Source organism: Python bivittatus, unplaced genomic scaffold, assembly GCF_059951505.1.
Source record: "Python bivittatus isolate LINGU-HERP-01145 unplaced genomic scaffold, Pbiv_v1 ctg000480_np1212, whole genome shotgun sequence".
Lineage (NCBI taxonomy): Eukaryota > Metazoa > Chordata > Lepidosauria > Squamata > Pythonidae > Python > Python bivittatus.
The window spans coordinates 28,575,903-28,599,887 of record NW_028277075.1 but is presented as its reverse complement, the minus strand read 5'-3'; the positions used below and the strand labels follow the sequence as shown (position 1 = coordinate 28,599,887).

Here is a 23,985-nt window from a genome sequence, read left to right as displayed (position 1 = left end):
CTATAGGCATACTTCTTAAATGTTTTTGTTTGTTTTTTTAAAGCAGATTTGGCAGCTGACCGGAAGACTTTCCATCTGGTCTCCGTTGATTCCTTTGTGTCCATTCAACCCTCATTATCAACTGCACAGGAGTTATCAAGGGACAGCACCGATAAAGTGTGCCTTCCTAATAATCACCACATAGATCCTACTGTGTCCAGTGCATGTGACACTGAAATGGCTTCTCTTGTACCCTTGCATTCACACTCCTATAGAAAAGATCATAGGCCACGAGGTGTGCCAAGGACTTCCAGTTCAGCTGTTGCATTTCCAGATGTATCACTAAATGACTTTCCTCTCTATCAGCAAAGACGAGGGCTGGATACTGTCAGTGAATTAGAAGCTTGCAAGCCTCGAACAGGATCCAAAGAATCGTTAGCTGAGAACTCATGTATTTCTGGTGTATTTCAACTGGATGATATTCTAAAATGTAGCAGTCCACAGCTGCTAGCCAAAAGCAGCAAGAGTAAATCTTTACAAGCAGATAAAAGTGTGGATAGCCTGAGAAGCCTGAGTACAAGAAGTAGTGGCTCAACAGAGAGCTACTGTAGTGGGACTGATCGTGACACTATCAGTACTGTCAGCAGCTATAAAAGCGAGCAGACAAGTTCTACTCATATAGAAAGCATGCTGTCAGAGCATGAGGTGTCACCTAAAGAAGAGAAAAAAAGCAGCAAGAAAAAAGACTGCACTGTTGATTCTGATGATTGTAACATTGCTACTAACAAAAGGACGAGTAGGGAAAGAACTATAGTTGAAACTAATACCAGCAGTTGCATTCAGGTAGAAGAATGCCTGAATGCATCAGAGGAGATGCACAATCAGAGGGCCCTCAGTACCTCTGCTTCAGAAGAAGCGAATAAGAATCCTCATGCAAATGAACTAACAACACAAGTAGAACAGCCTTCTGGAAACCGTGCTGCAGGAAGAGATGAGCATAAAGAGAAATCTTCCATGGTTGACTCAAGAACTTGTAAGGAAATGGTAGAAAAGCAGAAAGAGGGGGATGTGCGACCTAAATCATGTAGCTTAATTCATCGGACAGCTTCAGCTCAAAAGTCCAGCAGGAGAAGGACAGGGAAAAAACGGGCTAGTAGTTTTGACACAAGTCGACACAAAGAATATATTTCCTTCCGAGGTGTGTCTGCTACCAAGCCCCACAGTGCAGGTTTTTGCCACGATGAAGACTCAAGTGATCAAAGTGATTTGAGCCGAACTTCGAGCATGCAGTCAGCCCACCAGTTCAGCAGTGATAGCTCTTCCAGCACAACCTCCCATTCGTGCCAGTCTCCTGAGGGAAAATTTAGTGCCCTAAAGACAAAATATATTGCCAAAGAGAGAGGCACAGACTTGGAAAACTCTTACAAAATCCACTTGGGCTCTGATGCAATTGTCAAAAAACATTCAACCCGACAGACTCACAATACAAACAGTGCCAAGAGTCGTACCAGGGTATTAAGCTTGGATAGTGGTGCGGTAGCCTGCTTGAATGATCCAAATCTAATGATGCCAGATACGATAAAACAACTAACAACTTCTAAATCTGACTTAGAGGCCAAAGAGGGAGAGGTGCTTGATGAGCTATCTCTGTTGGGAAGGGCTTCACAACTAGAATCAGTCACTCGCTCTAGGAATAGCTTACCAAACCAGCCTATGTTTACTGAAAGAGAAGAGCAGGAAAAGGGAAGCATTGGTAAGTAACTGGAGTACTTAGATGTAGCACTGCCTGTTAGTGCAGTTGTTCTCTAAACACTCTATATTGGTTTATAAGAAATTTCAACTTTGTGGAGGTCTTCTATATTTTGGGTGTTTTACATTTTAAGATCATTTTATGCTAATGCTATTCTGAGTTCAGTTAACATTAAATAGTAAATACTGTGGCATAACTGTTGCCAACATTGGATCCCTCAACAGGAACTGAGAAATGTTGAACAAATAAAAACTCTGTAGAATTGTTGGAGACGGACACATTGGAATGTTGAGAACGTGGTATTGAAGCTTTTACAAAATGGATGTCTTGGCAGTCCTTACCACAAAACACCCATTTGTCAAAAGACAAACTGGTGAAGTTGTTCCCTGCTACCAAAGAATATAATCCCTACTACCTCAGGTTACCATTTATTTTCTGATTTAGTGAGCACGCTTCCAAATAAAACAGTGGGCTACAGCTATCAATTGTATTCATTTTCTAAGAATTCCTGTGGTATCCAGAAAAATTATGGTAAATCAAAACAATATTACAGCCTAGTGCCAGTTTCCCATTGGTTTTTGATGAAAAATTAAATTAAATTTTAAAAAGCCAGGTAGGGTAGGCAATCTGGCACATGCCCAATGAGGTAGCTGTAGGCTTATTGGTACCCAAGTATATGATGCTTTGTATTTGTCATCTAGTGTAATATTTACTTTTACTGTGTTTCATGTGTAATAATATAATCCCATGAGGCAAAGTTAAAAATACAGGTAGTCCTTGCCTAACGATGACAGTTGGGACCGGAATTTCCTTCACTAAGTGATGCGGTCATTAGGCAAAGCATCACATGACCATATCACTTAGCAACTGCAATCCTGGCAGTCCCGGTTTACCATCATTAAGTGAATACCCCAGTCGTTAGGCAACGCAACTTCCTGCCAGCTTCCCATAATCAAGTCAATGGGGAAGCCAGCAGGGAGTTGCAAGCCCCAGGCGCTGCCAGGTGGGAGAAAGAGCGAGGGGATGCATGGAGGTGTGTGGGAAGGTTGGGTCAGGTGCGTGGGGGTGCGGTGCTTCGTGGTGATATCCAAGCAGGATCTTGGCATAGGGCGTTTAGCACAGAGAGCTTTGGAGGCTGCCTGAAAAAGCTTCATGCTGAAAATCCTAGCAGAATTCCAGCATGGGGTGTATAGTGCATGGAACTTTGGGGGCTGCCTGAAAATGCTCCATACCAGAATCCGGTTTGGATTTCAGCATGGAGCTTTTTCAGCCAGCCTTCAGAGATGAGAGGGACTCATCACAGCAGGCAGCAGCGGCTTGCGATCTTCCCTGCCAGCTTCCCCATTAACATTCCTTACAGGTGGCAGGGAAGTTTGCAAATGGTGATCACATGATCATAGGGCGCTTGGCAGCTGGTTGTAAGGGTGAACCAATTGCCAAGGTCCCAGATTGACGTAATCAGGTACAGTGGTACCTCTACTTACGAACGCCCCTACTTACAAATTTTTCGAGATACAATCAGCTCCGGCCCCGAAAATTTATCTCTACTTACGAACTCACATCGACTTACGAACCGGATCTGCGGCCATTTTCCACCCGTTCCACGTGGTCCGTAGCCATTTTCCGCCCGTTCCACGTGGTCCGCGGCCATTTTTCCGCCTGTGCCACGTGGTCCGCGGCCATTTTTCCGCCCGTGCCACATGGTCCGCGGCCATTTTTCTGCCCATTCCACATGGTCCGCGGCCATTTTTCCGATCATTCCACGTGGTCTGCGGCCGTTTTTCCGCCCTGCTGCGTGGTCCACGGCCATTTTCCGCCCATTCTACGTGGTCCGCGGCCATTTTTCTGCCCGTTCCATGTGGTCCGTGGCCATTTTTCCGCCCCGACACATGGTCTGCGGCCATTTTCCGCCCTGTCATGTGGTCAGCGGCCGTTTTTCCGCCCCTGATACGTGGTCCGTGGACGCCGGAACGGATTAACGGTAATTACATTGAACCTTATGGGAAAATTTACTTTGACTTGTGACCAACTCGACTTGCGATCAGAGTCACGGAACGGATTAAGTTCGCTGTACAGGTCATAAGTCCTTTCATTCAGTGCTGTAGTAACTTCAAACGGTCACTGAATGAATGGTCGTTAAGTGAGGACTGCCTGTACTTGCATTCCTCTTCCTAAATCTCTTAAATAGTTGTTTTGCTGCATTAACATTTTTCCTGTCAAGCTTGTCTGTTGCAAGGCATCTCTTTGTGCTTGTGTCATGGCTGAATGAAACATAGATTTCATTTCTTTACTTTTAAAGTGTGGTACAGTCTGGCCATTCTCTGAGTTCCATACATTAACTCTTGAAGTAAATATGGCTTCTTCAACATAACAATTCCTATTGCTTTAGAACTGATATTCATCATCACCAAATATTCCAGTGGGAACATGGATGCAATTTATATTTTAATGCTGAATTAGTACAAGTATTAAAGAGATACTGATTTCTTCTTCAGCATTTTCCAATATATTTCTTTTTGCAAAACAATTTCTTAAGGTCCATGTTTATTTCTTGAGGGCAATGAAAATCAGCTCTTTGTCCTCTCAGTATATTGACCAATGCTTCTAAAGACCAAGAAGATTTTTCTTTTCCTAGAATGCTGTTTTTTAAATTCTTTAAGCATGTTATTATTATTATTTGTTATTTAAGCATGCTAAGGGCTAGTTATAATTATAATTATTTGTTATTTAATCATGTTAAGAGCTAGTTAACTACTTGCTTGATAGGTCTGTTTAAGTTCTAGTTTAGATGACTTTTAAGAATACATGACACTCAGAGTGTTTGAAGTCTGTTAGTAATAACATTTCACAAGCACATCGGCAGCTCCCAGCTTAGAGGTTCTTGCAAAATATTATCTTATGTATAAACCTGAACATTCATATAAAGTTGCCAATGTACATAGCATAGTTTAGAACAATAGAGTGACAAAAAGAAAAGCATCTCCAATTGATAGTTCTGGTTTGTAAGCTTTTCCTCATTAATATGTCATACATTTTATTTATTTATTTTTCAAATTTAGTCACTGCCCATGAGTATAAATACTGCCAGCTAATATAACATACCTTATACAGTCAGGTCCAGAAATATTGGGACATCGACACAATTCTAACATCTTTGGCTCTATACACCACCACAATGGATTTGGAATGAAACAAACACAATGTGCGTTAATTGCAGACTGTCAGCTTTAATTTGAGGGTATGTACATCCAACTCAGGTGAACGGTGTAGGAATTACAACAGTTTGCATATGTGCCTCCCACTTGTTAAGGGACCAAAAGTAATGGGACAGAATAATAATCATACATCAAACTTTCTCTTTTTAATATTTGGTTGCAAATCCGTTGCAGTCAATCACAGCCTGAAGCCTGGAATGCATAGACATCAGCAGACGCTGGGTTTCATCCCTGGTGATGCTCTGCCAGGCCTCTACTGCAACTGTCTTCAATTCCTGCTTGTTCTTGGGGCATTTTCCCTTCAGTTTTGTCTTCAGCAAGTGAAATGCATGCTCAGTGGGATTCAGGTCAGGTGACTGACTTGGCCATTGCATAACATTCCACTTCTGTCCCTTCAAAAACTCTTTGGTTGCTTTTGCAGTATGCTTTGGGTCATTGTCCATCTGTACTGTGAAGCGCCGTCCAATGAGTTCTGCAGCATTTGGCTGAATGTGAGCAGATAATATTGCCTGAAACACTGCAGAATTCATCCTGCTGCTTTTGTCAGCAGTCACATCATCAATAAATACAAGAGAACCAGTTTCATTGGCAGCCATACATGCCCACGCCATGACACTACCACCACCATGCTTCACTGATGAGGTGGTATGCTTAGGATCATGAACAGTTCCTTTCCTTCTCCATACTCTTCTCTTCCCATCACTCTGGTACAAGTTGATCTTGGTCTCATCTGTCCATAGGATGTTGTTCCAGAACTGTGAAGGCTTTTTTAGATGTCGTTTGGCAAACTCTAATCTGGCCTTCCTGTTTTTGAGGCTCACCAATGGTTTACATCTTGTGGTGAACCCTCTGTATTCACTCTGGTGAAGTCTTCTTTTGATTGTTGACTTTGACACACATACACCTACCTCCTGGAGAGTGTTCTTGATCTGGCCAACTGTTGTGAAGGGTGTTTTCTTCACCAGGGAATGAATTGTTCAGTCATCCACCACAGTTGTTTTCCGTTTTCTCCCGGGTCTTTTGGTGTTGCTGAGCTCACCGGTGCATTCCTTCTTTTTGAGAATGTTCCAAACAGTTGTTTTGGCCACCCCTAATGTTCTTGCTATCTCTCTGATGGGTTTGTTTTGTTTCTTCAGCCTAATGATGGCTTGCTTCACTGATAGTGACAGCTCTTTGGATCTCATCTTGAGAGTTGACAGCAACAGATTCCAAATGCAAATAGCACACTTGAAATGAACTCTGGGCCTTTTATCTGCACATTGTAATTGGGCTACTGAGGGGATATCACACACCTGGCCATGGAACAGCTGAGAAGCCAATTGTCCCATTACTTTTGGTCCCTTAACAAGTGGGAGGCACATATGCAAACTGTTGTAATTCCTACACCGTTCACCTGAGTTGGATGTACATACCCTCAAATTAAAGCTGACAGTCTGCAATTAACGCACATTGTGTTTGTTTCATTCCAAATCCATTGTGGTGTATAGAACCAAAGATGTTAGAATTGTGTCGATGTCCCAATATTTCTGGACCTGACTGTATATTAATAGAAATCCCAAGTGAGAGAATTTCTGATAACTTCTGTCCAGTTGGCTGGCTGTTTCAGTTTAATTAGCACAAAATGTTTATATATATATAAATGACTCTTTGTATATTTGAATTTGATCCCTCTTAATTTACCAAAGGAGTCGATGCTTGATAATTAAGGTATTTGAAGTTAAACAGGAAGGCAATCACTAATTCTTCACATATAAGACATTTTTAATAATTCAACAAACTAGCATTAACACAATCAGTGATGCAGAAAGGCTTTTTTTTTTCATTTTTATATTATTATGAAGAGAGATAGCAGATAGAAGTGTTACAGTCTTTGCAATACAGTCTGATTAATTGTATTGCAAACTGACATGGGCTGGAAGGATATGATTCCCAAGGCTTTGCATAAACTTTAAAATTAAGTTTTTTCTTTCTTTCTAGGCAATCATATAATTTATAAGGGTGTTCCAGACCTGTTTATGTTAGTCCTTAGCATCATTTTCTTTCTAAAAATAAAATGTACCTGTTCATTTTTTAGAAGCAACTACAGATCAAATTTTATTGTACCATGTTTGTAATGAAATGCTTTCTAAGCTTTTTCAGAACTAGGAAATTGCTATTCTAGCAATTATCAGAATTGATGATGCAAAGAGGCTGAATTTAAAATAGTATTTTTCTGCATTTATTATATATTTGTTGCCTTTACATATCTTAACTCTTAAGAGTACAACTCCAGGTAATTTGTTTCTGAATCCATCTAATTAATAGAATATTAATTTCAATTTGATTCCCCAATTTCCACTTCTTTGCTGGTTGGATCCAAACGTAACAGTGCTAACAAACCTAGTTAGATTATGGAGAATCTTGTACTGTTTTGTGTGGCTCTCTCCATCATGGTCAATGAAGGCATGTCAAGTATAGCTTGAGCTGATTATTGTTAACAAACACACAGGTCTAGTTTTAAAACTGAAATGGCTGGGAGGTGAAATCCTATTTGAAAGTAGAGGAAGTAATTACAGTGTATGCATGAATTCATGAGATTCTGATGGTCATGATTAGGAACTGGCAGAGTGTTATGTTTACTCCAGGTTCTCTTGGTATAAATTCTCAGAAACAAAGCTTTTCTTATTCAGTGTTGACGCTGTTCACTGGCACAATAGCTGACTAATAGGTTCAGTATTTATGGTTAGCCATATTAAACTTTATTATGAGTAGCATGCAGGCATTAATTCTAATTTCAGAAATGAAGAAAGTTTTAATCCACATTTTGGCAATTATTAATATGGTTATGGTATTCCCAGTGGTGAGGTCTTCATAATAACCCTGCAGCTTGCAAGGATTCAAGAATTGGCCTAAAGATATAAGCAAAATCTGATGAATAATTTAGACTTTTGTGGTGTGCTTCTTGTGAAATCAGCTGGACATCATTCATTATACTACAAGCATTGATATTTATATGATAGGAAGAATAGCCTCTTCCATCCTCATTTATCTTTAAAAGAAGATAGCATGTGTTCACTGGAAATATGGTAACAGAGCCAAACTATTTTCTCCCCTTCCAAGGGGAGAATCAGTTCTCTTAAATTCAAAATCATTTTCCTTTCAGGTAAATATTGTAATTTATCCTCTGTTTGTAAAGAACTGATACTTCATGCACACAGTAATGGTTACTTTGGTTTACTTTAGATAAACTACTTGTCATTCATATCTGCTAAAAGCAAACTTTAGAAACTACTGCTGCCATTTAAATTTAGGTCAGCATGTAAGATGCAAGAGTTACTTTGCGTTCTTCTGTAACCTGCTGGAGTTGAGTTAGAAATGTGAAACTTTGTAGGAAGTTGGATAAGAGAAGTGTATGCAGCAGTACCCTCAGAAGAAGAGATTCTGTTTTTATATCCCCTCTATACTTAACATAGAAATGCAAATCTCCTATTATCCTCTGCCAGCTTTAGCAACTCATAATATTTCTTTGCAGGGTAATAACTATTCTGGGTTTATTTGAAGTCTTAGTTATATTGTTTTTAATACTTGCTGTCCTAAAGGAACTTCCGTATTCTTTCACTTTCCAGAATTGTAAATGATGTTCTTGGTTTTATTTGCAGTGTAGAAGTCAACTTGTTTGGTATATTTAAATGCAAGGGTTGGGAAAAATTATCAAAATATATGTGTTCATGGATTGAAGAACAGAAGTCTATTTCCATAATTTTTTAAAAAAACAAATGATGGTGCACAAAGCAAATATAAGGTATATAAGAAACAATAAAATAGCACTACTTTAAAATAATGTAGCATTATGTAATTCTTTCTTTCCTTGACTGTGAAAAAAAATCACTTTTTGGATACAATGCCAAGTCAGTTTAACATTGGGGAAAAAGACCCAACTAAAGCTCCTTTTCAAAATCTGTTATTTTGTTTCCTTTGTACCTTGCATATTACTTGTGCAGTACATAATGGGAAGATGCTTTGCCAGTAATATGCTTTTTGATATCTTTGGAATTCAACTTTTAACTTCACAATTTTCTCTCTTTTACCTCTTTACCTCCTCCCCTTGCCCTGTGGCTTTTGTAAAACTGAACACTTTTACATTAATATCAAATTGCTACTATTTCCTTTGAATAAAATATTAAAGCTGGGAAATAATTCAGCGAAGGGCCTCCTTGAATAATTTGCCTAGATCTGGGGGGAAAAAAATCACCTGTGAACATTTGCCTCATTTGAATTTTAAAACATAAGATTTAGTTAAGATTTGTTCATATAGTTGAAAAAGTGAGGGATTAAATATAAGTATAATAATTGTTATGTGAGATAAATTTATATATACTTGCCAATAAAATGTGATGACCTATTTTGAGAAAATGTACTCTTATCTAAAACAAGCCTATATAATTTATACTAACCCATCCATTACATGCTTCCTGTCCAAGGGAGTGAGGGAAAACAGCAGCATAATGGGCTCTTTATGAATGTGGTTGTCTGAATGAGGAACCCAGAACAGATAAAATGATTCAGTGGTCAGTATGATGCACATTTATTTATTTATTTATTTGTTTGTTTGTTTGTTTATTTATTTTAGTTTGTATATGCTTTTTATTTTCACAGAAAATTTGAAAACAGTTTATGATAAAAGCATTTCAAATTAAATAAATCCCTGAATAAATTATTAAAATAAAACATGATACCAATATTTGATATCACCAGGAAGAATTGCCCATCTTGATAGTGAGAGGAATGCCAAGACAGATGTATGTGTCTCCAGTTGTTGGTAGAAATGCTTCATATCTGAGGCCTGCCTGATCTCAGTACAACAATCATTCTATAACATGGGTACCATGAAGTTTTGTTTATCCACGTGCAGCTTATTCATTTCCTTTTTAACTGAACCTATGTTAACAAACAATAAACTGTCTAAAGCATAATTTTTAAAGGGAAAATTAGATATTAAGATGTAATATCTGAGAGCAGGACTAGTTTAACATATCCAGTATTTAAATGATAGCATTCAGTGGCAGTGCTGTATCCTAATTTTCTGATAGAAATAAATGATAAATGAAGCTGATTGAGAGTATTATCTATCAATTCTACTAAAATAGTACAGTGATTTAGCAATGTGAATTAGCACATTGATCAGTTGGTTTTTCTTTTTAAAATAAACACTCCAGGGTTCTGAGCATCTACTGGTGATCCATAATCATTGTGGCCTCAAGGTATGATCTGGAGGCACTTCCACATCTGTTTTACTTTAAAATGTTTTAAAATGGATGTTGTTTCTCATGCCTAGGAAAACTGTAAATAGTGTTAATTCCTCTCTGGTCCGGTGGTTGATGGTTAGGACTGGGAGGAGCCTTGTAATACCATTGTTGTACTTGCATCATTTAGGACAATTTTGATAGGGTTTTGAGTGTGGGTGTGCGCGCGCACGTGCTTTTCTTGTTTTTGTTTGCATCAGTAACATAAACTTTTCTAAATACAAAGGGTATTGTCAGTAGCTCATTTTATTGGTGAGACATTGCTTGCTAACAATCCATTCTGGTTCAAAAATGGTTAAGTGTTTAATTCCTTCTGGTAGCTTATGCTTAATTCTAAATTAAACTACTGCAACTTGGGTATACACAGTTTTGGCTAAGCCAGAAGAGGGGTCTTTAGATGATATACCCATTTTATAAACCATGGAACATGGTTTCTAAGTAGTCCTTGTAGAAGAAGCCACCTATGTACAGTGCATGCTCTCCTTAAGCTGAAGATGTTTGTGTACTGTATGTGCATGGCTTAGAGTGATGTACAAACTCATGGTTAAACACATGATCCAAGCTACAATGGCTTGATCAACAAAGTATGGAGTGTCATTCTGTCTAAATCAAGCTGTGTTTTTCATTTTTCATTAATGTAGGCAGTGTCTGAAAATTCAGCGTAAGCAGAACAAGCCTCAGATCCAATTTCTCCAGGCTAATCAACGCCCTCAGAGGATTCTGCTCTCCATCACTGAGAGCCATTAAGATGCAGTGGTTAAAATATTGGACTGGGATTGGAGGAGACCCAATTCAGTTCTTCATTTAGCTATGGAGGCTTGGATGACTTACGGCAGTCTTAGCCTAATCTATTTTTATTTTTGTTTTGAGGATAAAATTGGGGTGGTGGTGAAAATAAGGTATGTACTTTGCCTTGAGCTCTTGCAGAAAAACAGAATAATAAACCTGAACTCTGGAATGTAGATGTCTGTAGTACTCAGCAGTGTCTGAATTATAGAAGTAATACTGAACTTTGGCTTGGTACCAGTTGAACTAGTTCTGTATTTGCATTCTTCTCCTCCCATGCTTGGACACAGCCTTCAAGATAGAAATTGTATTGGTGTGATGAGAGTGGCCTTTGCTTCTGAATGTCACTCTTTCAAAGTAGAATTCAGTAATGGCTTTTTAAAATAATCTTTTATTAATGTATCTCAGTTTATACAGCAGCAAATGCTGCTATATTATGAGATATGTTAAAATATGTTTGAAAAGGCAGTAAAATTCTGAAGCCAAAGTATATACAGCTGTTTCAGTATGATTAGCTTATTAAAAGATGTGGTCCTCTCTCCTTCTGTGCCTGTCTCCACAAATCACCTAACTGGAATCAGATGCCCATGGTTCCTAGGAAGACAAGAAATCTATTTTCAAAAGCATTCAACAGCAACATTTTTAAAGTATATTTTCCAAATATATTTCATATATTTCCAGGACAGGCGTGCTTGCTAATTAGTTGCTAGAAAACAGTTCTGAAATATTTGGGAGACTTGAAAGAACAAGTTAGGGATAGATCATCCTGGAGAAAATCTGTCTGTGTGGTTGCTAGGAGTCAAAAATGACATGATGGCACGTAATAAAAATAAAATCAGGGATTCTGTATGGCATGGCCTCAAATCTTTGATCATGTAGTTCACATTCTTTTTTGCATATCATAATTACATTTGCTGAGAGGCAAAAGAGCGACTGAGAAATTGTCTACCTGTAGACAAACTAAAAGCTGGATTCAAAAAAGCATGACATTTCTTTCATGGAATCAAGTGTGATTTAAGTCGTCCCCCCCCCCCTTCTTCCCCAGCAGTTTCAATTTTAGTATAGAAGGGCTGGTTGTAACTTTTTTTAGAAAGCTTTGTAGGCCCCATTTTAAAAGATCAGTATCAACTGTTACTTAATTTAGATTTTATTTGAAATCAAGATATATTTTCAATGAGTGCTTAAAACTCTTGATTTTGTGGAATCAGATTAATTTTTTATACTGACTTAACCACTCTGCTTGAAATAAGAGAACCTTAGCTGCATATTTGTTAAGGCGATCATTCCATCCTCCTAGCCGCTACTCGTCAGTGAATTAAAATGATCAACTTATTTGCAGGAGAAAGAATTAATTTGTGGGGAAAGCATAGGATGGGGTAAACATTACTGGTCTGGGGTTCAATTTGACTTGGTCTATCTTGATGCAGCAGCACAAGCCAGTGAGGAAGCAGTCACAGTTCGGCGTGAACGCAGCACATTTAGGCGTCAGGCAGTACGGCGCCGTCACAATGCAGGGAGTAACCCTACCCCTCCTTCATTGCTCATCGGCTCTCCCCTCAGGTATGGTATTTGTGTTCCACCGTATCTAACATGCATGCAGCTGATCACTGCTTCCAACTCCCAATGGTGTTGTAGGCATGCTTTGTTTTGCCTTTTTCCTTATCCCAACCAATCAATCTCCTTAAGCTGTTACTGCATGCATTTGTGATATTTTTTCAATTGTGCATGTGTACACTAGGTTGTTCGTTATTTCGTCCATCTTTTCAAAATGATTAGTCTACTGAAAGTCATCTAGGACAGCCAGAATGCTAACAAACTGACCTAAAACTAGCTCTTTCATTTAAGTTTGTCAATTTTTTCAATGTTTTACTTTTTCTACAGATATTAAATACAGAAATTGCTTTAAATAATTCATGAGCTATCAGTTAGGTAGATTAAACCAATGCAGAGAAACCAAAACATCTTAAACGAGTCTAATGTTTTTTGAGACACCATCAATATATTAATCTCTGACTAGCCTTTAAATGCAAAATATATCTCAAACTTTTAAAAATCTTAAATCCATATTTCTGCTTTAAAATCTAAGTTAGCTATCATATTTAATAAGCAATCAAATATTAAATAATCTCACAAACAAATCTCACAAATTTAATTATCTTGGATCTTTTTATTTTCTATTATTGTAATTTTGTAATTTTAATTGATTTTAATTGTTTTGTAAACCATCCAGAGTCGTTCAATGAGATGGGCAGTGACAAATTCAATAAATAATAAATAAATAACATTATAGTATAGAGTTTTTTAAAAATATTTTCTCTTCTAAAATCTGAAATAAGTATCAGCTTTAATTATAAAGCACTGCTGTAATTTTGATGCTGATAAATCTCACAGCTGTCACAGATTTTCTCTTGTATATGCTACTGAATACACATGGAAGGTGAATTTCAAGAGAAAAAAGTATTCAAATTCTTAAGCATCACTTCAGATACTTCCGATTTTTATAAGCACATGTATTTTTCAACTTGGAAAACCAGTTTGTTAGATTTGACACAGATAGTTAACCAGAGCATTCCTCACTTATCAGTTTCTTCCTGACATCCCTTTTAAGTTATTCTTGAGGATTGAGAGAACCTCTAGGACTATATGTGATAGGCTGGCAATAAAATGGGGGAATCAGGAAAATTTAGTAGTGCTACTCTATTTCTGTAAAATATAAACACAGAATTTTGGGGGGTTGAGAACTGCATATCAAACTTGTAGATTATGTGGCTGGAACAAGGGGGAAGCAGGTGCGAGCAAAACAGAACATAGAGATGTCTAACAGTGTTAAATCTTTTTCTTATACTCCATCAACTTTTTGTCATAGGCTTCTTTGTTCCTTTGTATTTTCCCTCCTTGTTTACCAAATTTAATTTTAACCAACTATGGAAAATTGGAGGCAGCTAAGGAAGGGGTGGGGGAACTATGCAGGATGCTTTGGGAAGAATACATATGATTCCAATAGAAGATAATATATGTAGCTCAAGATTGAACCGTGGAGTCCTTGGTGCTCTCTGAGCTTGGTTGTTTGTTTGCAGATATTTCATTACCCAACTAGGTAACATCATCAGTGCTAGTGTGGGGGGGGGTTTGTTCCCTGTTTATATACAGTAGCTTGCCCTGCCAGTGTTGGTGGGGGTGTGGTTTTCTTCTTGGTACTTCCTTGATTAGGGTATTGTTTTCTGCTTGATTGTTTGTCTGGTGTTAATCTCTGTTTATTTGGGTGTTGGTTGCTGGAGAGGATGCATTCTGGTCTTTTTGTTTCCTTCTTAGTTTTTTTTTTAATTGTCTCTTTTGAATGGTGTGTAAACGTGATTTATCTCTATGTGTCTATTGATGGCTGATTTGTCTGAATGCTAAGCTTCCAGGAATTCTCTAGCGTTTTTGGATTTAGCTTAGTCTAGGATGCTCACAGTTTCCCAGTTGAAAGTATGGTTGAGTCTGTCCATGTGTTATGAGATTAAGGAGTTTTCATTGTGTCTTCTGACTGCTAGTTGGTGTTCATGGATGCACTCTGCTAGTCTCATGCCTGTCTTTCCTACATAATGGCTGTTACAGACCTTACACTGTATGTTGTAGTTGACTCCTGTTTTTTCTTCTAGGGCTATTGGGTCTTTTGATTTACTTAAGATGTTGTGGAGGGCTTTAGTTGGTTTGTGTACTATGGTGATGCCGTTTAGATCCAGAGCTAGTGAAAGAATCCATGGCAGCAGTACTACACAACACACCTAACCTAGCCAAATACACTAAGATTGAAATATCCAGAATCATGGACCTCATCAACCTCTATCTCACTACATACTTTCAGTTTGATGGACAAATATACCAACAAATCAGAGGAACACCCGTGGGATCACCACTCTCAGGACTCATAACAGAGAGTGTAATGCAGTGTCTAGAAACTATAGCACTCTCACACATACAACCGAAAGTATGGATCCAGTATGTAGATGACACCATCATAATAAAAAAGGAACAAGTAGAGAAGACACATGAAACAATCAACATCTTCAAAGGAATAAAAATCACAAGGGAAGAAGAAAACAACACACTATCCTTCCTGGATATCCTCAACAGCAGAGGAAACAACAGCAAGTTAAAAACGCAAGTCTATCAAAAAATATTCCACAATAACCGAGTGCTCCATTACCAAAGTAACAACCCAACCTCCCACAAGAGGAGCTGTGAAGAGCATTATTCAGACACGTACAAATGCACTGCAACAACGCAGAACACCAGAAAAAGGAAACAGATCACCTATACAGCATCTTCCAACAAAATGGATATCCATACAACTTTATTGAAAAGGGCCTGGCCGCTCAACGTACTATAACACAACCAACACAAACTTCAAGGATAACACCACCATACATCAAAAACATCTCACAAACAACAGTCTATTACAACCACACGAATCAAGGAACTATCAAAGAGAAAGCCACAACCCCACCAACACTGGCAGGGCAAGCTACTGTATAAAAACAGGGAGCAAACCCCACACTCACTAGCACTGATGATGTTACCTAATCGGGTCATGAAATGTCTGCAAGCCGACAGCCAAGCTCAGAGAGCGCCAAGGACTCTGTGTATGGTTCCTATGCCAAAATCTGTGGTTCCATGCCATCATCATCATTTCCTCTGCACTTGAGTTTTATGAGATGCATCAGTGGCCCTTGTTAAAAATCAGTTATGATACTTTAATAAAGATACTGAAATAAAGCCAACAGCATACAGAATAATAAAATAAATGTAACAATGCATGAAGTGTTATAGAACAGAACTATATAATGAAATCTAGAATAAAAAAAAGTGAATTCTGCACAAAATAAGAATTCTAGTCATTTTACAAGGTAAAGTGAATATGCAAATATATTTTGCATATGCCTCCATATTTCATATGAAATCATTGTTTCTCTAAGGATTAAGATTAAGTCCTTATTAAATACTTATAATTAATAAAATTGGAGTAATTTCTTTATATGGAAGTAGAGAAGATAACAGCAAACTTACCAGCTCCTAAGTCTGTCATTTAACTCTGGTTACTCAGAACTGTCTTGAAAGCAATCCAAACTGGACATCAAGTAATAGATAATTCAATGAGTATCTGAAGCATTCCAAAATTATTTTTCTCAATATTAGGAAAATATTTTGTTTTGTTTTCATATCTTAGTTTTATACTGTTTAACTGATGTACACTGTCCAGAGAACTCCCATTAATGGGTAGCATGACAGTACAATGAATAAATAAAATGTTCTGGTTACAATTAGTACTGTTGAAATTCTGATGAAAGTAAATGTTTTTCATTTTTGATTCTAAAGTGTATAGAAATAGCCATATCTTCCATGCTGCTGTGTGGGTAAGTGGAATAAAAAAATACTGTTGTGTTGTCCTTTTAGCTGTACAATCTTGATACAAAAACTCTTTGGATATATTCATCATGGTATTCCACTTGTCAGTACAAATACATATTATATGGCATCTAATTGATTTTAAATTTGCCACTCCAGGGTTTTTCAGATATAATTGAAGTAGCCAAAGCAGAAAGCGTTACTTGTACTTGTAGAAGTCTACAAGAAAGTAGTTGTAGAAACCATGGAGATCACCCTGGGGAAGCCAAGCAGAGGCAGCGAGAGTTACATAAACAAAAGCATACTTTAAGCCCAGACAATAAAAAACATAAGAAAAAAGTTCAGATTGACTCCTCCCTAATTCACTATAGTATAAGGGGGAAGGAGGAGAGAACTCGGCCTTTCAAGATTCTGTTACGATAGCCTATATCAATAAAGTATAGTTCCAGTCTGATTTGTGAAATCTGTTTCCTGATCTGACTTCAAAGGGCTGACAGTATTGCTTCATATAGACTCATAATTTTAATGCGAATCCATTTATTGGACGTTTTAGGTGGTGGCTATTCCAATGCAAAAATAGTCTACTGAGCTTTGTTGATGTGATAAAGGCACATGTTTGATACAGCTCAGTACCTTTTAGACCACAGGTGAATGCATGAAATAATGGAATCAATGCTCCATTTTTCACAAAAGAATAGGATATTCCTAAATAATAAACTTAATGAACTTCCAAATTCAACCATGTAGTTGATCTTTCACCTGAATGCATATCTATTTTTCCTTTCTATCTTATCAAAGAACTGAAATACAGTTGTAAAATTTAGGAAAGTCTGGAACAATTTCAGTCACAAGATTGCCTATAACTTACAATGACTCCATGGCCTACAGGCATTATCTAACCAATTGAAGTTCAGAACTCAAATATTATTCAATTCTGAGTATGGAAGAAGATTCTTTTTTCCCTGCACAGAGGTAGAAAAAGACTGAAGTGAGGGGGGCTTGGCTCAGGAAATGGGATGTGGGGAGGGGTTCTTCCTAAAGCCCACCCATGGTGTCATGTGATTGGCTGTTCAGTCCTTGAGCCAAATTTGGATTCCCAGCCAGAATGGACAATATAGATGCTACAACCTAAATTTAGATGGACTCCTAAATATTTTATCATCTTGGGAAAAAATTGTCTGAGCTAGTTCTAGCTTGTTTTCCATACAATTATAAAATTCTTTAAATTTTTGATAACATAAAATTATTTATGCAGTCTGTTTTACCATTACTCAAAGTAGCTAGGCAATGTTGTTTTTCTCTTGACTTGTGAAACAGAATAAAAAAAAATTACAGGCAACCCAGAAATAAAGAACCAGACATATGGGAAGCTGAATTAACCTAAAGTATAGTATTTGTCAAGCCAAATACTGTGCACTAACTGGCGGTAGCTATCTAATGTTTCAGGTGGCAATTTCCCAGCTGTATCTAGAGTACCTTGGTGGAACTTAAAATGTCTAGAGTTGCAGTTCAGCATTAGCTTTTGAGGGGCATCCAAAGCCCAGCTTATGTACATTGAAGAAGGCATTATCATATACAAATAGCAAAAAAATAAAAATAAAAACAGTGGCTGCTGCTAAACCACTGAATAACGTTTTATGGACCATGGAGACTAACACTGTTCTTACTGGAGTGCATGTTGCATGGTGATATTTCTTTTCATGTCCATTGAAAATGCAGCCCTAAATGATAGTTTGATTGGAAATATTCATCAATAGCATTTCATATCCATTATTTCTCATATCTTGTTGAATATTTTCTTAGGGCTCTTTTAGTAAAGTTCATTGCTGAAACTTATACTGTAGGTGATTTATTAATTTGTAATTTTTGTGCAACAGAATGGAATACCAAAGACTTGGGAGTAAATAATATTTATTTAAACTGTAGTTCCTGAAGGCTCCTGCTATGTCACAAAAAACCAGACTAAGTAGCAGGAAACCTAAGTTGACTTTTTCCCAAAGACTATCCAATGTAAGAGTTATTCCATTTTGATAATTTTTATTTCTCTTCTGTGGAATGTATTTTTAAAAAACCTGGTGTTACAACAGTTTATTGTGGTATAAAATTTGTATTTAACACCCCCATTATATAAATACACATATACATTTTTTTCTAAAAAGTTTTGAAAAATGATAATGATAAAATATACACTAGCATTAAATAAATTCTCCATTCTTGCATTTGCATGTGTAGAGATTAACATTATATTGCATAAGTCTTTTAAAAATGTAAAATATTTTAAAGAAAGGCACTAAATAACACAACTCTATATGTTTAAGATGCTTAATATGCTCTAGGGCACCACAGATACCTTTTACACAAACTGTTTATAATAAACAAATTATGCTCTTATTTCTTGGTTAGAATGTTTGAAACCTTTTTTCTGATTCTGACCCGAGTTTTATGGATATGGAGTAATGCAACAAGTTGAGAGTCATGGTCTTTAAAAAATTCAGTTATAGTTCTAGAAATACGGCTATCCATTTTAAAGGATTGGGATGCAATGTGTTATTCAGTTGTAGATGATTCTTTACAATGTATCATTGATATTCAGTTATTAATTTATTGTACTGAAATATGATAAACTCTTCTAAGGATTAGGATAGTAGTAGATAGATTACTGTTTTTGGAATTATGTATGTTCAGCAGTATGAAACTTAAGGGTATGTATTGCAGGTGTTTCTGTAGTATAATTTGGTTGACAGTTTTGAAATTGTTCTTAATCTCCTGTAAAATTTTAATGGAACTGAAGTAGATCATTTGAATCTATTTCCCAAATGCAATTTTTATGGAAGAGCCAGTTAACACATAAAGGAAGCCAACAATCCTTTGTCTCGTTTTCTTCTGTAAGGAGAAAAAATTAAAAACTTGAAAGAGTTCTTCACAAGAATCAGGGGAAAGATTTAAAGGTTTAGAAGTTCTACAGTGCAGAAAGAATGGTCAGATAATTAGGTGTATGAACCAAGGAGGAGTATAAAACTATGAAAGGAATATTTATGAAACTTTTATGGACCTCTTACGGTCATTTAAATATTGCTTCAATTTTATGAGCAATGTGAACTTAGCAAATTTGATTCTTTTTTGCTGGAATATTCTTTGCATCTGAAATGTTGTTATTTGGATAAGGAACGGAGTTATAGAAGGATGTTAAGAAACCAATATTAATAATTAAACATTAATCTGTGGCTTTATTGTTCATCAATAGATTGCTGTTAGTCATATTTTACATGCAGTTTTTTCTGTTGGCACTAATATTGTTTTTTAAGATGATTGTTTTGAAAATCAAGATTTCTTTTTCATACAGAATACTGTGTATTGTAGAAATTTATTTTTATTTATTATTATTTTACAATAGCATTTTTATTCATATGAAATTAATAAATGAACACAGAATAATGATATTTCAGGGCACAAATGCAGAGTGCAAGACTGAGCCTGTCCTGTAAAGTTACATAGAAAAATGGAATATAAATTGAATAAATAAATAACTAGAAAGTTACACTTTTAGAGATTGCTGCATGTTCATTTTGAGAATACTTCATTCTTATTTTATGTGATTTTATGGTATCTTCAAAGTGAACACCTGTGCATATTTATTACTTCCATCACAGTGTGATTGTTGCATTGTAAAATTTATGAAGGGTTCATATCACACTTGAAATCACATTACTTCTTTCAATATAAATAGATATGCCCCTCATTAATTTACCAAGAAGATTGATTTAATTCAGTAGAATTTAGCCCAACTGTAACATATATAATTTCTGACTTCCTCTTAAAATGTGCTAATATTGCAATCATAATACTGTATGCTAAATGTGCTGATACTGCAGTCATAATCATGACTTCCAAGATTGTACATAATCTTATTGTGTGTGATTCCTGCAGTTACCTGTAAGGTAGATTGTTATTGCTTATGCTGTAAACAATAAAACCAACTAAAGTTAAATAATTAAGGCTACATAACTATGACTAAGTCAGAATTGAAATTAGGCTTGGATCTATAGAATCTATAGGATTCTATATATATATATATATATAGAGAGAGAGAGAGAGAGAGAGAGAGATTGTGTGTGTGTGTGTTTCACATATATATATGAAAATAATACATATATGTTGGGTATCAAATTTCTGCATTCAGAATAGGCTCATTTCACAGTGCATGTAATTTTTCAATATCACAATTTTGTTCAGTGTTCAGGAAAACTCTGGGCTTTATGTAGTACATGGATATTCACTTGTACAACAGCAATTTTCCTTATTCTCATCTTCACCACTATGTGCACCACTGAATCTGCCCTGGACAGCCCTTTAAACAGAGCATATTTGAGGGGGACATAGAAAAAAGGGAAACTGGACATGTACTAATAATTTGTTTTCTTCGCTATAAATAGGTAATAAAATGAAATAAATAAAATAAATTGCATATTTATGCAACAGGTGTAGATTGTTATTTTAAAACTATATGAGTTAAGCAAAGCAACTGATTTACTCCTTACAGTCTTTTCAAAGTTTACTTTAAACTTGCATGAAAGAGTAAAATTTGCTGTTTGTTAGCAAAAAAGCAAAGCTTACATTTTAAAAAGTTACCATGATACTACATTGCATTTTGATATCATGATATAATTGTGCACCTTCAAATATTGCTTAGAAGAGAACTATGTGAAGCAGAAAACATTCTGAAGTAATAACTCCAAGTTAGTCTAGGAACTGCTTGGAATGGTTATCCAGCAGATTTTAACTTTTGTTTGTTTAACTTCCAGGATATGTTGTAACAATGTTCTTCATCTAGGTTGGCTAGTTCAATGTATTGCAGTTCTCTTTTAACCTTGATACAAAACAAAGTGTTAACTTGGTTTCTAGCTGCTGTTTCTGTGTTCTTCCCTGTAATGTCTCCACCATCCATGTTCTTTCGTAGCCTTCAAGATGTTCAGCAAGGGCAGCAGTCCACAGCCAAAGTCAGAGTCCAGTCACGCCCCCATTCCCAGGCAGCAGTGCTCAACGCTAGCACCTCCTTGCTGGTGAGAAATGGGAGTGTCCAGTTAGAAGCAACACATGACAATGCATCTGCTGTCGGCAGCAGCAGTTTGCACAATGAACTTGGTATGCAGGCATTACCTAACTTGGTGCAATCAAAGTGTTTATTCCGTAGATCTGTGGCTTATAATGCATTCTACCTAAACTTGCTTAGTCTTGGCTTTATTTCAGACTGTTGAGGTGTGTTTCTTATAGCAAATTGCTTCTGGTTCTCTTTTTTGCAAGACTTCATAGGTTAAATTATTAGCTAGGTATTTAATCACTGATTGAAGATAGTGAATTACTTATATTAAAAATCTCAAAATACCATGTCTCAACTTTTTGCATTTATTTTAAAGGTTTTAATTATGTGTGGAACTATAATAAATCAATTTTCAGCATTAATATCCAGAATGCAAGTAATAGTATTTCAAAATTTGTTATTATAATACACTTTTGTGTTAAATATTGCCATTGTAAATTGTTTACAGTCCTCTTTACAATACTGACACTTATGATTGTTTTGTTCTATTGATCAACATTTCTTAATTCTTTAGTGGAACTTGTGTTTGGATCTGGAGAACTATAAAGCTGGAGAAGCCATGATATTATTTGTACTATTAATAATTTAGCAAACTGATTTTTAATTAAAACATAATTGCAATTTATCATAGAAATGACTTCCACAGACTGTTTCATGTTGGACTATTTAAGTTTGTACCAGAGCATAAAATGTGTCATGTGACCACTGATGATTGCTGAATTATCATCCACAATGTAAAATCCTATTAATATTTTAATCTGGTGGGAAATAATTATAACTTCTCTGTACGTATATATAAAAGCAGTGCTAAATTTAAGCATTGATACTTTCAGTAATGGATGTAAGACTGATTTGTCTGATCTGGCTGGCCAGGTGCCTGTCCCCTCTTCCCTCACTGCTCCATATGCATTCCTTCCAATGCTGCCTGCTTGGGGGAAGAGGATGACCATCCTAGATAGGAATGTCCTGTCTCTGGGTTAGGGGTATATGATGTATATGATAGCTGTGCCCCCCTTGCTACAACATCCAAAATTTGATTTTTGAAAACAGAGGTTTTTATTTATGACCAGGTTCATTTAGCTGTTGCAGATGTCTCATTTTGCAATCTTTTTCTACTCCATCCTTGTGGCATAGTATTAGGATTCAATGCTGCCGTCTCATGGTGAACTGGAATGATGTAATTTGATAAGATTTGTTTTTGAGATTTTGAAGAAGAGTATACTTAACAACTTACAGATTGCAAAAATGCTTACAGAATATTAAATAAATTATAACATGCTATTTTGCTAAGGCTGCAATTCTATTTATATTTTCCTAATATTCAGTCTTAAGAAATTTGATTAATTTTATATTAACAGGGAGGATGGTGCCTTTACTGGAAACCAGAAAGGGAGAAATAAGGAAATTTAACTCACATTGGGAATGTGTTCTTTTTTGAAAAATTGGTGACAATAGTAGTCCCTCACTGATCATGCAAAACTCTTTTTTGCTGCAAATACAGTCATAAAATGAAGTGACTATTTTTTTTATTTATATATATTTTCTTCCTAAAAGTACAGTGCTGGGAAATAAACAGAAGGATCCTGGTGAAGTTATTCCCTGGTGGAAAACTAGATCTTTAAATCAGGAAACTATACCTCTCCTCATTTTGCTGCTTTTAATACATAGACAGTTTGTGGAAAAATACTAATTTTGGATATGTGCTGCACAATGTCCTTTTGAATTTCCAAATCATTGACAAGAATTTAGAGGAGCTGACATTTGTTTCACAATAATTTTGTACAGTTTGACTTTATTTCAGGAGAATCTATCCCAGTATATTGGCGTATCTAGTGTAGGGAACCAGTTATAAGCTTTTAGACCAGTACTTCTTATTTTATACTTTTTTTCACTTGGAATTGCCTTTTGGATCACTGTTTTATTGTTATTCATTTTGATTTATTTCCTCATCAGGTTGCCAGAGTAAATGTCATTACTAAAGAACCACAAAATATTTGTGAATTCTTATCTTGCGTGAATCATATAAATTGCTTATTCAACAGTAAGCAAATAAGAATTATGCTGATTCCAACTTCTCCAAAGGACAAAATGGGGAACATCCTATATTAGCATTCTCTGTCACCAAAAAAAAAAAAAAAGCGCTACCATATCCTCATTTTACTGTGGTTTAGTATTCCAGAGTTACATCAGACAATAGGGATGCTGATAAATTTGAGAACAATGTATTTTTAATATCATGTGAATGCTCTTTTTTTAAAAAAAAATGTATAATGAAGAAAAGATCAGGAAAACTATTGGAAAGATTGGAGATGCCATATACTGTTTTGCTAGAATAACTTTAGGATCATGCCATATTTTGATGGGGTTCTCATTCTAACACTATGGCTTTGACTATTGCAATATGTCTGCTCTAATGGTCACTGGACACTGCAGCATTTAGTAGTAGCTATAAATGAGAGAAGTTTGGAGCTATATGAATGTATTACT

General features: G+C 36.3%; 1 protein-coding gene across 8 annotated transcripts in view; it reads left to right on the top strand.

The window, feature by feature from the left end:
- Nucleotides 1-23,985, top strand: part of PCNX1 (pecanex 1) — a 113,289-nt gene that overhangs the window by 29,813 nt on the left and 59,491 nt on the right. For 2 of the 8 annotated variants that reach the window (XM_088145575.1, XM_088145571.1), the window contains exons 6-8: nt 44-1,732; nt 12,440-12,572; nt 21,358-21,542. In XM_088145575.1, coding sequence (XP_088001701.1) covers nt 44-1,732; nt 12,440-12,572; nt 21,358-21,542 — 2,007 coding nt within the window. The remainder of the gene's footprint in view (nt 1-43; nt 1,733-12,439; nt 12,573-21,357; nt 21,543-23,985) is intronic. The other 6 variants (XM_088145577.1, XM_088145576.1, XM_088145572.1 and 3 more) reach the window with 5 other exon arrangements.